Below are 16,166 nucleotides of genomic sequence, written 5' to 3' on the forward strand. Positions count from 1 at the left end.
ATACATCATCAAAATGCAATGTCAAAATTCATATTTGTATTTTCAAATTTATTTTTGTACACTATAAAAATGATAATACTTATCATAAATAGGTAACACGAGCAAATAAAACCAATATTTTTGGAATTATGAATATAGTAGCTTAAGTGTCCGGTACTGGGGGATCTCCCCCTAATTTTGGGTTGCCCTTAGCAACGGGTGTTTTGCAATTTTCAAGCCTTTATGCCTACAGCAGCGATGTGCGTGAGTTTCACTGGCTTCGATGACTGTGATTGGCTTTGTTTGGCTACTGTAGAGTGAATTTCAGATTTTTTCCCAACCCTGCCGTTAAGAATTTGCTGAGCGGTGAGAGATTTAGTATTTTTGCTTTCATTCTGGCCTATAAGGGTTAAGCATGGGCATGAGCACAGATGACCGTACAATTCGTAGTGATTGGCTAGAACAATTTAATGGATGGGATTAGCTTACCATACTCAATGTGCACATATCAGGAACTCAAATTTTAAAAGTCATTGACGGCGCCGGCCACGTCCTTACGGCCATCGGGGAAGGGAAGGATTGGGAGTTAGACAACCATTGTTACGATTGTGCTACTTTTCCCCGAATGTCACTTCCCCGAATGTCGGTTCCCCGAACGCCAGTTCCTTGAATGAACCTTTTCCCCTAATGCCATTTCCCCGAATTACCCGTTTCCCCGAAAAGTGTAGCAGTTCAAATAGGTGCTATAATAGTTTTCAGTGGCAAGATGGTGAATTAGAAACAACGATAAGCAATCAAAAGAAGGAGGTATTTAGTCATTCTCGACTATACACATGTTGCCAAAAAAGCTGAGGATGGTAAAACTCGTAAGAACCGCCAATTAAATAAAGAAGGGTACATATCAGATGACCAGTACGTTCACCCCCCTGAAATGTATAAAATTATGACAAATATGAGTGCCAAAAACTTTTCGGGGCTATTCGGGGAAACGGGATGTTCGGGGAACTGGCATTCGGGGAACTGGCGTTCGGGGAAACGACATTCGGGGAACCGACATTCGGGGAAAAGTAGCACAACCGGTTTTTGTTAACCATTGGCAATGGCAGTTTGATGTCTTCTTTACTAGATATACCACTTGCCAGCAACTGAAAGTGGGTACAACTTGTTGTGGCTTCTGAGTTCCACATATGTTATATGATTGCGCGCTTGGCTGAAGCAGTAAATATTATGTTGCAATATTTTCTTCGTTTGAATTTTTCACAGTTTTATAAAATAAAAATTGAAACAATAAAAATCACAATTTTTAAAAGATGTTTTGCCATCGCAATGCGTTCACGGTAATTGAGAAGAAACCGCAAAAAAGCAATAAACATGCGGATAGGAGGACTTGTGTATTTTCAGCAGCTTAGTTATCTTCGTCATGGGACATATTTGTCACCCAAATTAACTGAAGATGCAAGTTATATAATACAAAATATTTTGAGCCCGATAAAAAGGTCCCCCTTTCCTGACAAACTGAATGAAGCTTTCAAACATATAAAAAGTTACCCTACGTGTATTTATACCGAAATTATCAATACACACGAAAATTTCGCGGAATTTTCAGATAAATTTCGTTTCGTTTCGAAACATTTCCTAAGGATTTGAATTTCGTATCGGTTTTTACGGAATATTTTATTTATTCGTTTCGTTTTGCTACGAGCAGTGTTGAAAATTTCGCATATCGTTTCGTTTCGTATCGCCATGGAAAATACCCATATCGCATACCCTTTCACGAGACCATATTCACTGTTTTTTGTCAATGGGAAAACAGGTGACGTTAGTATAAAACTTTTTTCACGAACAAAAAACATGTTAGCACTGTGGTTGATAAACTTGCATGATAGGGCCATAAAAATAGTGTTCTGTGAAATGTTCAGCTTTCTAGGTAATTATAACCCAGCAATCATCAACACAAAACTCAAACAAAATAAGCTCAAAAGGGATTTGTTTCTTCAGCATCATCCTTCATTATGGTTTGAAGAATAAATTTTCACTTCACAAACCTACTTTGTCCTTGGGCCACCTTTCAATCACCACAGAAAAAGCTGAAAATTTCACAGAACACTATTTTTATGGTAAGGATAGTAAGGGAGACATGAGAGATAAGATTTTCTAACATTTTTTTTTATTTTGAATCACCCTAACTACCATATATTTGAATTAACCGTTGAAAACATGGTCGACGGACAGTGACGAGAGTGTGATGTCTGTTTGTTCTTATTGCCCATTGTACGGTGACGTCATCAGAAAATCGCTCTCTTTCCCTCCTTCAGGAAATATAAAAACAACGGTGCCAGTATACCTGTCAAAGTTGCTCAGTTCGCATCTTCGGGATCAGCATCAAAGGAGCATTCACGCCCGACGACAATATGCGCTCGAAAATCAAAAGATTGAAATTTTAGTTGTTGTTTATTCAGGGCATAGAGTATCTTCGTACCTGCCACACGATATATGCATGCAAAAATGGTAATTTGCATTGTAAGCTCTCAGTTAATAACTGTGGAAGTGCTCATAAGAACACTGAGAAGCAGGCTTTGTTCCAGTGGGGACGTAACGCCAGGAAGAAGAAGAATAAAAAGAAGTGTAGTAAAAACACGTGTTCTGACTGCGAATATCTCCTTTTACGGATCACATAACCAGCTTAGGGACCTGCAACTTGCAAAGGGAAACGACATTTCTACACTGTTGCTTGATTAAGACTTCATAGATCCATTATTTCGTTGACAACATCGTCAAAACACCTCGCGATCCTTTATTGTATAAAGCAGAAAAGTATTTCGCAAAGAGATCAACGATGATTGCAAGCATGCCTAAATGAAACATCATTGTTAATTTGCCCTGTATAAAATGCTTATTCTTGGCTCTCTAAGCACATTTATTTGAGAACAGGAGCGAAAACCATTGAATGAATCTAGGCAAACTTCAGTGAGCTGGTCATTTAATGCGAATGCAAGAAGAAAAAGTTGCTTCAATCAGGTGGAGTCAGCGGCCCCATGGAAGTCATCTGCGTATGTTCATTCTGATATTGACGTGTAGGTTTTTCCAGTGGTATTGCAAAATTTTAATATGGATTTTATTGAATTTTTAATTCAAGAACTTCAAATCAAGATTCCTTGAGATTCCTCCTAGGGATTTTTTTAATTGGTCCAGAGGTGCAGAACGAACCTTAGGAATCGAGACCTATGCTCAGATTTGATGGACAATTTTTTTTTTCATAATAAAGGTCTGTTGGGACACCGTGTGGCTTCAATCCATTCTCATACTTGTTTTTACAGAAAAAGCCTGTCCATGAAGGGAACGATTTTCCCAATTTGTTTCTATTTATCTGGAGGCTGCATTTAAAATAAGATACCTTTGCTCGATCACCTTTATAAGCCGAGATGATTTGTGTTACTATATTTAACGTTTTCATTTAGTTGAAATTCGAATTTTATATAGAAGTACTCTGACTTTTAAGAACCTCAGTAGAAAGACTCTACTAAAATACTACAAATACTGCAAATACAGGCGTTTACAAATTACATGCGACCACTGTGACAAAATTTACATAGAACAAAAAACGCACTCTCAATACACGTTTTAAAAAACACAAAGACACAGAAAAAGGAGTTGTACACCATTTCAGATCAAAAGTTGCACAACATATTTACCATGAACAGCGTTTACACAAAGTCAGTTAGAAACAAGGAATTCGTATTTGAATAGTTAGACTGTAGTGTAACCGTAACTAAATCTCATGGATTTGTTATGCACTCAGTCACTTAGTACTGTTACCGCCAAAACTTAGCATTATGTGCAACAAACTTCCAATAATAGGTCACTGAACTCATCAGAATTACTTTTAGAAATAGTTCAGAACAACTAGTCTATACATCAAGATAATATAAAAGGTCAAGTCTGCGAACATTACAGTTAATAATCGATCAACCGTTTATGTAGTTAGTCCGTACGCGTCCAGTTTGTAATCGTCCAGAAATACAGTGATCGTTCAAAGTCCAGTGAACAGTGTTTACATTACATAACAGTCAATCGAAATACAGTCAGAATACTAGTTGAAGCTAAGTTTCAATGAATAGCCGTATTAATACAGAAGACTTTGTGTACCAGTTCTCCGTCAAATAAACGTTGTGTTATAATTCAGCAATTTCGTGTGCCAATTCTGCTGCAGTTCCGATTATCACCGCGACCATGAATGAAAGGTGTCCGACAAGATTCCGACTACCACATAGACGCTCTTATGTGCGCAAACAAACAGCATTTCCGAAACACAAAAAAATATTGAACTTTTACGACAAAATTCAAATCCTTGAAGGCTCGATGTAGGAAAACATCCTGATGCAATTTTCAGTGAACTAGGGATTTAAATATTTTCATAAATTCAGAGAAAAACAAGGTTACTTTTAAAGAAATTACAAACAGTTACACTGCGGAACACGGTTTTGTCTCAAGCACTAAAATACCACTCTTTACTTAACTAAGGGTTGCTGATTCCATTACCGTTTTCAAAAACATCGTAGCACGTCTAGGTTTTGAGATATTGGATGTTGAAAATACCAAATTTGACTATTTCTGCCAACTTGCATGCAAGTTTGTCAGCTTGTATGGCTATTTATTTGCTTAATTTGCCTGAAGTATGAGTTCTACTTCATGTATATAACAATACTTATCAGCAAAGATCATAATATTTTTGATGGTCAAAAGTTATTTTTTGATGCTTTAGAAAAGTATTGTATATTGCCATATACGAGAAACGATAAGTTTTGTATGGAGACTCTTAGTATGTTGAAAAAAAAATTGATTTTATCGAAATTTAATCGTGCGATTTCAACCAAATTATATATGCAATTAAAATTAAAGGCCTGTTTCGCATGCTTGATCACGAATAAAACATACTTTGAATTTCATGTTATCATCAATTAAACTAGTGTTTTAACCAACTTTGGCGACCTGTAGCCAGAGCCGTAGCGTGGCCTCATGGCGCCCTTGGCAAAAATCCCTTTGGGCGCCCTAAGTTAATTTTGTTTCCATGATGCTAGCTTGCATGTGGTGAAAATTATTTTTATAATACTAGGACGACTACTGCATAACACTTCTATCTAAATCGACAAAAGAACATTATGTTGAGATGTAACCGTTTGTTACAAATTGTTAGTCCTTTTTTAATTCGTGCTATTTTTTTATTTGTATACTGTCACGTTTCTAGTGTTCAGTGGTGTTGGATTAGTATAGGGTTAGTAAATAAAAGGTTGTTAAATGTTATCAATGTTAGTAAATTGTCAAAATGTATAAAATATGATTGTTAGTAAGTTAGAAGAATTGTTAAATTTGAATTACAAATATGAAAAAGTTGCATGCAAGCTGTGGGTACAAGACAAACATAAACGATAAGTGGGCCAGCAGGCGTATTACACGCGACAGGTGGTAACAACCCCCCAACCCACAATTGAGGAAATTGGGGAGGGGAGGAAAAACAGACAAGAGGGTCAAGCCAAATTCTAGAATCGCCATGACTTCACTCTGAAAAAGGCATGCGTGTGCTCAAGTGCATTTTTGAAAGTGTCCTCAAAGTTATAATTAAAGTGAGTGGTAACCTTACAAATTGGGAGAGAAAGTGTATTTCATCAGGACCTTTTTCATTACCGCTAAAATATCGCCATCTTGGCTGGTGTGGCGTGGCCTACCAGCAGCACACGTTTCGGCCTAGTAGACGGAAGTCTGCTAAGCCTAACCCGTCAAGGACTATCGCTGACCTCTGGCCATTTCGGTCATAATCGTAAAGGAGGTCCACAGCTCGGGGTAATCACCCCTAACCGTACAGGAGCTTTCCCCTCTCGGCACGGTCACTCCGGTACCGTCCTGGGCCGTGTCGATTGCCGTCAAAGAGGGAGGACGCCTAATAAAGCCAAACCCCTACGACACTACGTCTACGGTGTCGTCGTTACCACCTGTCCAGCCGCAGAATATCCCAGCCTGTTAGCAGCATCAGCGAGCGCTCGCAGGACATCAGGAGATCGTCGGCAGCAACCAGAAGCAGCAAGTCGTACCGGTACGTGAAAACCCATTAACACCCACACCCCCACAAGAACAATAGCTTGCAATAAACCACTAGAAGATAACCCTAAATCCCACAATAGCTCAGTTTGCCCAATAAAACCCTAGAGATTCCCACCAAGTTAGAATTCTTTCATTCCACACACTACAATAGCCCTAGTCAGGTGACGGTACGCTGCACACCTTGGTCGCGTAGCCCCTCAGCTTACCCAGTGGCAAGCCGACCCTGAGACCCAGCTCGAGGGGTCTCTTGTTACTGAGAGATTGCCCGGTTCAGTTAATAAGTTACAGAGACATAAACATTCACTGATCAAGAGTGCATTAAAATATGGTAAATATCTATAGAACGTGTATGAGAGACTTTTTCTTGAGAAGTTGTTGAAGATTTTTGAAAATATTTCGAAGAAATTCATTAGAAAAATATTTTTTATTAGACGCATCTGCTGAAACATCTGCGTAAGATTTTCGCTGAACCATTTATTTTATTTTTTTAATTTCTGGAATGCAATGTGCTAATTATATTTTCACTTTCATCAGTATTTGTTTAATAATTTTGCTTAACATTTCTTTTTCTTGGCATTAACGTCCTTACTAGGACAGAGCCTGCTTCTCAGCTTAGTGTTCTTATGAGACTTTCACAGTTATTAACTGAAAGCTTTCTTTTCCAAAGTTGTAATTTTTGCATTTGTATATCGTGTGGCAGGTACGATGATAGTCTATGCCCAGAGAAGTCAAGGAAATTTACATTACGAAAAGATCCTGGACCGACCGGGAATCGAACCCAGACACCTTCAACATGGCTTTGCTTTGTAGCTGCGGACTCTAACCACTCGGCTAAGGAAGATCCTACCGGATTTATTTTGATTTTTTTTTCCAAGTGTCTTCTAATACATGAAAGCGAATTCGTCAAATCCTTTTGATAAAGTTAAATGGAACCTGGGAGGGAGAAACTGATACGACATTTCTGTACGTCATAGTGAGCCGAGATTCCGCTGTCACGAACTGTCACTGTGAGTCGACAATGGACAAACATGAAAAAAGAGCGCAACTGATCAAACCATAATTTTGCATTTCATCAAAGGTGGCAAAAACCGAATGAGAATCAATTCATGCACATTCAGAAGTAGTGTCACGAGAGCAGTTTTTATTCCTAGTGAAGGTTATGTTTTGAAAAAAGGCATTTTTTTTACTTATTCCAATGAAAATTAAAATCCAACACATAGAAAACTATGGCCCCTTTTATATGTTTGTCCAGAAAGACACAACAAAACAAACACAACACAACACAGAAAGACACAACAAAAGAAAACTAGCGATTTTCATCAAGCCTGTCTTGATTGCCGTTGGCAAGCTGGAGTTAACTTGCAGTTTGTTTCATATTTCGTGAGTAGTATCTGAGCCTCCCTCCCAGAGTGGAACTATTAAAAAATCATATTTATTTTTTTTAGTGGAATCAGAAAAAAAGTGTTATGTCAAGATATCATTTAGAAGTTCAATTCCTAATTACTAACATCAGAAAATAGAAAAAAAAAACGCTTCGAAATAATCGCAGTATTCGCTACGAGTTTTTAAGCACTGCTTGTTCAATAGCCTGAGGTATTTACTAACCCAAACACTTCCCCTTCTTGGGGTTTAAATTCCGAGTAATATTATAAGGTGATCCAACATTGGTTAGTGTTAAGCACTGTGAAAGCAGGCGCGGTAAATGGCTGGGCATGGCGTACCATTGGTACCTCGCGTACCTGCAGGAATAAAATAGACCCCTTTGTGCGGTCCTTAGCCTCTTGCCCAGCAACTCCTATCCCTACCTCCTCGTGGTACTGGCCGGGGTACGAGTAACCTTGGGGAAGATCGGGTAACCAAACCCCGGTGGGAACTTTGGTCGTATGCTGACAGGGAAGGGGGGGTTTGCTTTTGCAAACCTGGAGCGTCTGTACTCCACGTTAGGAGCGGCTCACAACAGCGTCTGTTCCCCATGTCAGGGGCGGCTGATCATCGTCCGAGTGCCAGAGAAGGACTCTAAGCTAAACTGCGCACTATGGCCCTCCGAACATTTAGGGGGAATGGTCCTCCGGAAATCTAGGGGGTTGGTGTCAGGCCCTGCAAGCCAACCGTAAAAACACATCAGCACAGGAACGTCAACGAGAGAATACGGACCGGAACAATCGGCAAAGATCACAGCGACGAAAATGGACTAGCGATTGGAAACTCGGTACGTGGAACTGCAAATCTCTCAACCTCATTGGAAGTACTCGCATACTCTCCGATGTACTGAAGACCCGCGGTTTCGACATCGTAGCGCTGCAGGAGGTGTGCTGGACAGGAGCATTGGTGCGAACGTTTAGAGGTAATCATACCATCTACCAGAGCTGCGGCAACACACGCGAGCTGGGAACAGCTTTCATAGTGATGGGTGATATGCAAAGGCGCGTGATCGGGTGGTGGCCGATCAATGAACGAATGTGCAAGTTAAGAATCAAAGGCCGATTCTTTAACTTCAGCATAATCAACGAGCATAGCCCACACTCCGGAAGCACTGATGATGACAAGGACGCATTTTACGCGCAGCTCGAACGCGAGTACGACCGCTGCCCAAGCCACGACGTCAAGATCATCATAGGAGATTTGAACGCTCAGGTTGGCCAGGAGGAGGAGTTCAGACCGACGATTGGAAAGTTCAGCGCCCACCGGCTGACGAACGAGAACGGCCTACGACTGATAGATTTTGCCGCCTCCAAGAACATGGCCATTCGTAGCACCTATTTCCAGCACAGCCTCCCGTATCGGTACACCTGGAGATCACCTCAGCAGACAGAATCGCAAATCGACCACGTTTTGATCGATGGACGGCACTTCTCCGACATAACCGACGTCAGAACCTATCGTGGCGCCAACATTGACTCCGACCACTACCTGGTGATGGTGGAACTGCGCCCAAAACTATCCGTCATCAACAATGTACGGTACCGACGCCCGCCCCGGTACAATCTCGAGCGGCTGAAACAACCGGATGTCGCCAATGCGTACGCGCAGCATCTTGAGGCAGCGTTGCCGGATGAGGGCGAGCTCGATAGGGCCCCTCTTGAGGACTGCTGGAGGACAGTCAAAGCAGCCATTAACGACGCTGCCGAAAACGTTGTCGGATATGTGGAACGGAGCTCAAGAAACGATTGGTTCGACGAGGAGTGCCAGGAGGTTTTAGAGGAGAAGAATGCAGCGCGGGCTGCAATGCTGCAGCATGGTACGCGGCAAAACGTGGAACGATACAGACTGAAGCGGAAACAGCAAACCCGCCTATTCCGGGACAAAAAGCGCCGCCTGGAAGAGGTGGAATGCCAAGAGATGGAGTTGCTGTACCGTTCTCAAGAAACGCGGAAGTTCTATCAGAAGCTCAACACATCCCGCAAAGGCTTCGTGCCGCGAGCTGAGATGTGCCGGGATAAGGATGGGAGCATCTTGACGGACGGACGCGAGGTGATCGAAAGGTGGAAGCAGCACTACGATGAACACCTGAATGGCGCAGAGAACACAGGCACAGAAGGTCAGGACAGCGAAGGCGATGGCTACGTCAGCACAGCGGACAGCGGAAATCAACCAGCTCCCACGATGGGGGATGTTAAGGATGCCATTCAACAGCTCAAGAACAACAAAGCCGCTGGCAAGGATGGTATCGGAGCCGAACTCATCAAGATGGGCCCGGACAGGTTGGCCGCTTGTCTGCATCGGCTGATAGTCAGAATTTGGGAAACGGAACAGCTACCGGAGGAGTGGAAGCAAGGCGTTATATGCCCTATCTACAAAAAGGGCGACAAACTGGAGTGTGAACATTATCGTGCAATCACCATCCTAAACGCCGCCTATAAAGTGCTATCCCAGATTCTCTTCCGTCGTCTATCACCTATAGCAAACGAGTTCGTGGGAAGTTATCAAGCAGGTTTCATCGACGGCCGCTCGACAACGGACCAGATCTTTTCCGTGCGGCAAATCCTCCAGAAATGCCGTGAGTACCAGGTCCCTACGTACCATTTGTTCATCGATTTCAAGGCGGCATACGATAGTATCGACCGCATAGAGCTATGGAAAATCATGGACGAGAACAGCTTCCCCGGGAAGCTCACAAGATTGATCAGAGCAACGATGGACGGTGTGCAAAATTGCGTGAAGATCTCTGGCGAACACTCCAGTTCGTTCGAGTCTCGGCGGGGACTACGACAGGGCGACGGACTTTCGTGCCTGTTGTTCAATATTGCGCTTGAAGGTGTCATGCGGAGAGCCGGACTTAACAGTCGAGGCACGATTTTCACGAGATCCGGACAATTTGTTTGCTTCGCGGACGACATGGATATTATTGGGAGAAAATTTGAAACGGTGGCAGATTTGTTCACCCGCCTGAAACGCGAAGCAACAAGAGTCGGGCTAATGGTGAATGCGTCGAAAACAAAGTACATGCTGGTTGGCGGAACTGAGCGCGACAGGGCCCGCCTAGGAAGCAGTGTTACGATAGACGGGGATACCTTCGAGGTGGTGGACGAGTTCGTCTACCTCGGATCCTTGTTGACGGCTGACAACAATGTTAGTCGGGAAATACGAAGGCGCATCATCAGCGGAAGTCGTGCCTACTATGGGCTCCAGAAGAAACTGCGGTCAAGAAAGATTCACCCCCGCACCAAATGCACGATGTACAAAACGCTCATAAGACCGGTAGTCCTCTATGGGCATGAGGCGTGGACTATGCTCGAGGAGGACTTGCAAGCTCTTGGGGTTTTCGAACGCCGAGTGTTAAGGACGATCTTCGGCGGCGTGCAGGAGAACGGCGTGTGGCGGCGAAGGATGAACCACGAGCTCGCTCAACTCTACGGCGAACCCAGTATCGTGAAGGTAGCTAAAGCTGGAAGGATACGCTGGGCAGGGCATGTTGCAAGAATGCCGGACAACAACCCTGTAAAGATGGTGTTCGCCACGAATCCGGTCGGAACAAGAAGGCGTGGGGCGCAGCGAGCTAGGTGGATTGACCAGGTACACCAGGACCTGGAGAGCGTGGGTCACAGTCGAGGATGGAGAGAAGCGGCCATGAACCGAGGGAATTGGCGAAATATTGTTGGCGAGGCTTTATCAAGATAATTGATGTAAAGCCAAATAAGTAAGTAGTAGTGTTAAATCATCTGCAGTAAATCAAACATTTTCAATAAAAAAAAAACATTTTCAGTCAGTGTCGAATATCTTCATACTATGGAGGAAAAATAATTTAAATCTTTTTAACTCGTGCTTGATCTTCACTGACACGAAATTCTACGAAAATGTTGTTTAGGATTCTGTGAGATTTCTACCCCAGATTGTTTTTCTTTTAACCCTCTAATACCCAACCCCGCCTTTAGACGGGGTACACTTTGGAATTTTGTGTATTTTTTCGTAGCTCGGAAATTAAAATGATTTTATTTTTGGCCTAAACCTTGACTCATAACACGCATATAAGAAAAGTTTTTTTTTATGATTTTTGAAACTTTTTTGTATTATTGAAAGTTGTTTGAAAAATTGTATTCTTATATAACCTACAAATGCCTGGGATTCATTTAACGCGTATTATAAAAAATCGTACCTTTTATATTTTTCTACGATCAACCTATCACAGAAGAAGAGCCTGATGGTATTGGAATGATTTCAAATCTGTTTTTCCGTTAGTTACACGGAAAATAAAAAATGTTCCAGAAAAAAATTAAAAAAATCATATTTTCAAAAGTATAGTAAAAACCTAAATTTTTTATTATTGTCAAAAATCAGTAACCAGAAGAGGCTTAAAGAAAAAATTGAAAAGGATAGGGATGTTCAAAAATAAAAATAGCAAAAAATCAAAAACCAAAATTCATAAATTTGCGAAGAAAAAAAAATCATTGCCCAAACCGTGTTTAGAATGATTTTAGATAACGAAAAATAATATTTAGATCGAATACAAAAATTTGGGTATTAGAGGGTTAATATTTTGCCCAGTTGTGAAGAAGTTACCAAAATAAATCCATTCCATACATAATGTGAAAAGCATATTCAAGATTTTCTGAGCTAATTATGTACTACGAGAACCCTGTAATGATTCTGTAAGTTTCTTTCAGGATTTTGTGAGAATTCAACCTATGTGATTCAATAAGATTGCTTTTGAAAAAATAGCTAGGGTAAGCGTTCCCTTAGTTGTGGGTGTTCCTATAGTTGCGGTAGTGACGTTTTCACTGATTTTATTACATAAGCCACAGAACCGACACTGCCAATCGACGTATTGATTTGTTGAAACACAGAAAAGTTGAAAAGAGCGTTCAAATTGCTTCAAAACTGATGAAATTTCACTAAATTTGCTCAAACTTTTCTTGGTTGTACCAATAGTTGCGGTAAAGTGTTCCTATAGTGGAGGATCCCATAAGAAAACAACGGATACCGCAACTATAGGAACACAAATTAAAAATATACCTCAACTAAAGGAACAGTGTACCAATAGTGGAGGTATTATTTTTCACAGACATGCCGTGGATTACTGCGATGAAATCATTTTTCTTATTAAGTAAATGGTCGTTACTTCCCGTTACTACATTAACATGTACATTAATTGTGCTTCTTGAATTTAGGCGATTAAATAGAAGTTCAATCGTGCTTAGTACCTCCACTGTTGGTACATCTACCCTATGCAACAATAACACGCTCAATAAAACTTTTGAAGTGTGTTGTGTTTTCAGAAATCCTAATCATCCTTTCGAATTTATTTGAAAATTTTCTCATTTATTCTCAATATGAACAGAACTACAAGCTTGATTTATGTTTAAAACAGTTTACATGACTATTAAAATGCAAGGAAGATCATTTAGTGATTTATCAAGTGACTTTACGAACTTCAATGATAAATTAATGTTTTAGAACCATCCAAAATATAAAATAATCTTCGAAATCTATTCATGGAATGTTTCAATTATCCATTATTACGTAAAGGAATATTTTTTGAAATTATGACTTAAACGGCGCCCTTATTTAATAAATTGCGCTCAAAATTTACTTAATGTGCGACGCATTTCGGCGCCCCCCAAAGGCTGGCGCCCTTGGCGGATGCCAACCTAGCCAACCGCACGCTACGGCACTGCCTGTAGCAAAAAATCCTGACGTTCTGGAACTTTTCCGAGAACGGCATCAGATTCAGCAACACCAAGTGTACTAGAGGCACATAATTTGATCCTTGAGACACACAAAAATGTCATTTTTGTTGCGCTGTGTTATTTGCTGCAGGAAATCGTGAACAGAATTAGCTTAAAAACTTTTTCCAGGGTTTTGTTATAGACTTGCTCAAGGTTCTGTGCAAGTCATGCTTACAAGGGAAGGTCAGGATGGTGTTACATGGGGTTTTTAACCGGACTATTTTTGTTAGATTATAAATACATGTCGAAATATGAAAAATCACAAAGCCTTTCGGGTGATGGACCAGTGGTGTAGCCAGGAGGGGCTCTGAAAGGGTCGATTTTGTACGAATATAATATTATTGAGTCAATTGAAAATTTGCGAAAAAATTTTTATCGGTATTTATTGTGATAGTAATGTACAGAATTGACATTAATGTTTGTTCATAATGTATTTTTATGCCATAGGCGTAATTTGCATGGAATATGGGGGCCCAGATAGCCATAGCGGTAAACGCGCAGCTATTCAGCAAGACCATGCTGAGGATAGTGGGTTCGAATCCCACCGGTCGAGAATCTTTTCGGGTTTGAAAGCACTAAGCTGAGAAGCAGGCTCTGTCCCAGTGGGGACATAACGCCAGAAAGAAGAAGAAGAAGAAGAAGAATGGACACCAAAACAAATTTGGTTTTATTAGAATAGTATACCAAAAAGAATCCCATCACGATGACGCCTATGGCATAGAAAAAATCCATCTTAAACATACATCAATGTTATTTCTGCTCTCTACCATCAAAATAAATACTGGTAAAATATGTTTGTCAAAATTTCAATTAGCTCAATAATATTATATTCGTACAAAATTGTCCCTTTTAGAGCTCCTCCTGGATACACCACTGGTCCATCACTCGAAAGACTTTGGGGTTTCTCATATTTTGACATGTAGAATCTAATAAAAATAGTCCGGTTGAAAACCCTGTGTAACACCATCGCGACCTTCCCTTGTTAGGATTACATTAGAACCTTGCTCAGGAGAGAAAGGTCTGAAATTCCGAAAAAAATCACTCCCTAACAATCCTAAAAAATGAGAATAATGTCCAGGATTTAAATCCACATAGGTCTCCGTAAGCATTCCACTCAATATTGTTTTAAAATCTTGCCCTGGATTATTTGAGAAAACTTCCTGTTTTGAAGTTTACAGTTAGGAAAACTTTACATGGGTGATGGCTGGGAATATTTGAAAACCCCATTCAGTATGTTGTGAGAATTATGTCATAGATTTGGTGGCACTCTTGGCTAGGATTCTGTTGTTATTCTGAATGTTATAAATTATCAAATTAAACTATTTACATGAATTTGAATTTTAAGTCAATAATTTTGTTATGTTATGTTCTAACTTCTAGTTGATAAAGCAGCCAACGGGCCACACAGTACCTCTTTGCAACTGCTGCATCTGCTCTTTGATGCGGCGGTTATCCTCCAGCTGTTGGCGTTGGTTCGGGTTCAAAATCTGCTGCCGAATCTGATACTGCGAATCTTCCATCTGGCTGTGAATCATTTTGGCGCCGACACGTTTGACTGAGCCGTCACGTGTTTTCTTTTTGGGAAAAATGTAGTTAACTTTAATGACGTCTATATTCCACGCACAGTCGATGAAGCTGAGTTCTCTAGTTCGTAAGTGTACAATTTATTTGCTGATTGGGCCGACTTCAATACAGCTCCCTAGCGCTATATGTTTCTTCTCCGTTACACGCAAAGGAATAGTTTTTGCTTATTTTTATGGCACTAATTCCAATTGCTACCAGAATTTGTATATTTCTTCTGGATATATCCACATTGCAAAAGGTTATAATTAATTTGCCACTGCTCTTGGATGGTGTTTGCAATTCCTGCGGGGCGCAATGGACAGAAACTGGTGCGAGTCGCACAGTGGGATGGCTTTATAGCACCCCGAACAGCTGGAGCCGAGAACTAGAAGGCCAATAAAAACTTATGAGCTAACATTGTTTTTTGTTTGTTCTTGATTCAAAATTAATTCGCTACGGTTTATCTATTATTGATGGGTATTTGCTGCTGGACTTGAGAAGGGGGAAGACTATATATGTCAAATCAACTAACTAACGGCCTGACGAAGCAATGATGAGATGGAATTTATGATGTCAGTTGCGTCTTTGGCATTGTTGGTGTTGGCGAAATGTTTTGCAATGGTTTTATTGCCATGTTCTGGAACAACGGTCAGTAGGTCAGTCGAACGTATTGGATAATGAAAGACGAACGGGTGTCACTGCCTTCGTTGCGATTGTCATAAAATGCTGATTTCTTAAATATGCCAAAGCTGAGACATTGATTTTCCAAAGGAATGACAGCAATTTAAAGAGATGTTGAAGAAAAAGATTATTGATAAAAAATCTATCATAAAATATAATTCATCTAGATTAACTTTGATTTATCCCACTGGTACTCTCTCTCCAGCAGCACCATTTTTTTTAACACAAAAATTATCAAAATCGCTAGTGAGAGATCCCCCAGTACCGGAGAGCACCCAATACTGTACTTAGTTCTGACCAAGATTTTCGCAGATGCTTGATCAGGATTTTCTCATAAAATCTTTTGCAAGATTTTTATGAATACTAGGTTGAATTCTGGCATAATTATAAGTATGATTGTTATAAAATCAGGGTTAACAAATTCTGAGGCAGATTCTTTAACATATAGTGGGCATGATTATTGCATGAGGGGTCACAATATCCATCAGCACAATTCCTAGCAGCAATTATTTGTTTTTCGATTCAAAAAGGTTGGGCAGTAGGCCGTCCCACGGCATAAAAATTAACAAGGCAGGCTCTTTACTGATGTAAATATCAAGTTTCACTGTAAACATGTGACGTCACTCCTATCATACCATATACCTTCCGGACCACTAGATCATTTTTTTCGTAAATTTGTTCGAG

General features: G+C 40.6%; 1 protein-coding gene across 1 annotated transcript in view; it reads right to left on the reverse strand.

The window, feature by feature from the left end:
• LOC5574486 (gustatory and odorant receptor 22) overlaps nt 1-15,139 on the reverse strand; it is a 31,795-nt gene extending 16,656 nt beyond the window's left edge. The window contains exon 1 of the mRNA XM_001655100.3: nt 14,650-15,139. Coding sequence (XP_001655150.2) covers nt 14,650-14,773 — 124 coding nt within the window. The 5' untranslated portion in view covers nt 14,774-15,139. The remainder of the gene's footprint in view (nt 1-14,649) is intronic.
• Nucleotides 15,140-16,166: the final 1,027 nt, after the last annotated feature.

Source organism: Aedes aegypti, chromosome 2 (assembly GCF_002204515.2).
Source record: "Aedes aegypti strain LVP_AGWG chromosome 2, AaegL5.0 Primary Assembly, whole genome shotgun sequence".
Taxonomy (NCBI): domain Eukaryota; kingdom Metazoa; phylum Arthropoda; class Insecta; order Diptera; family Culicidae; genus Aedes; species Aedes aegypti.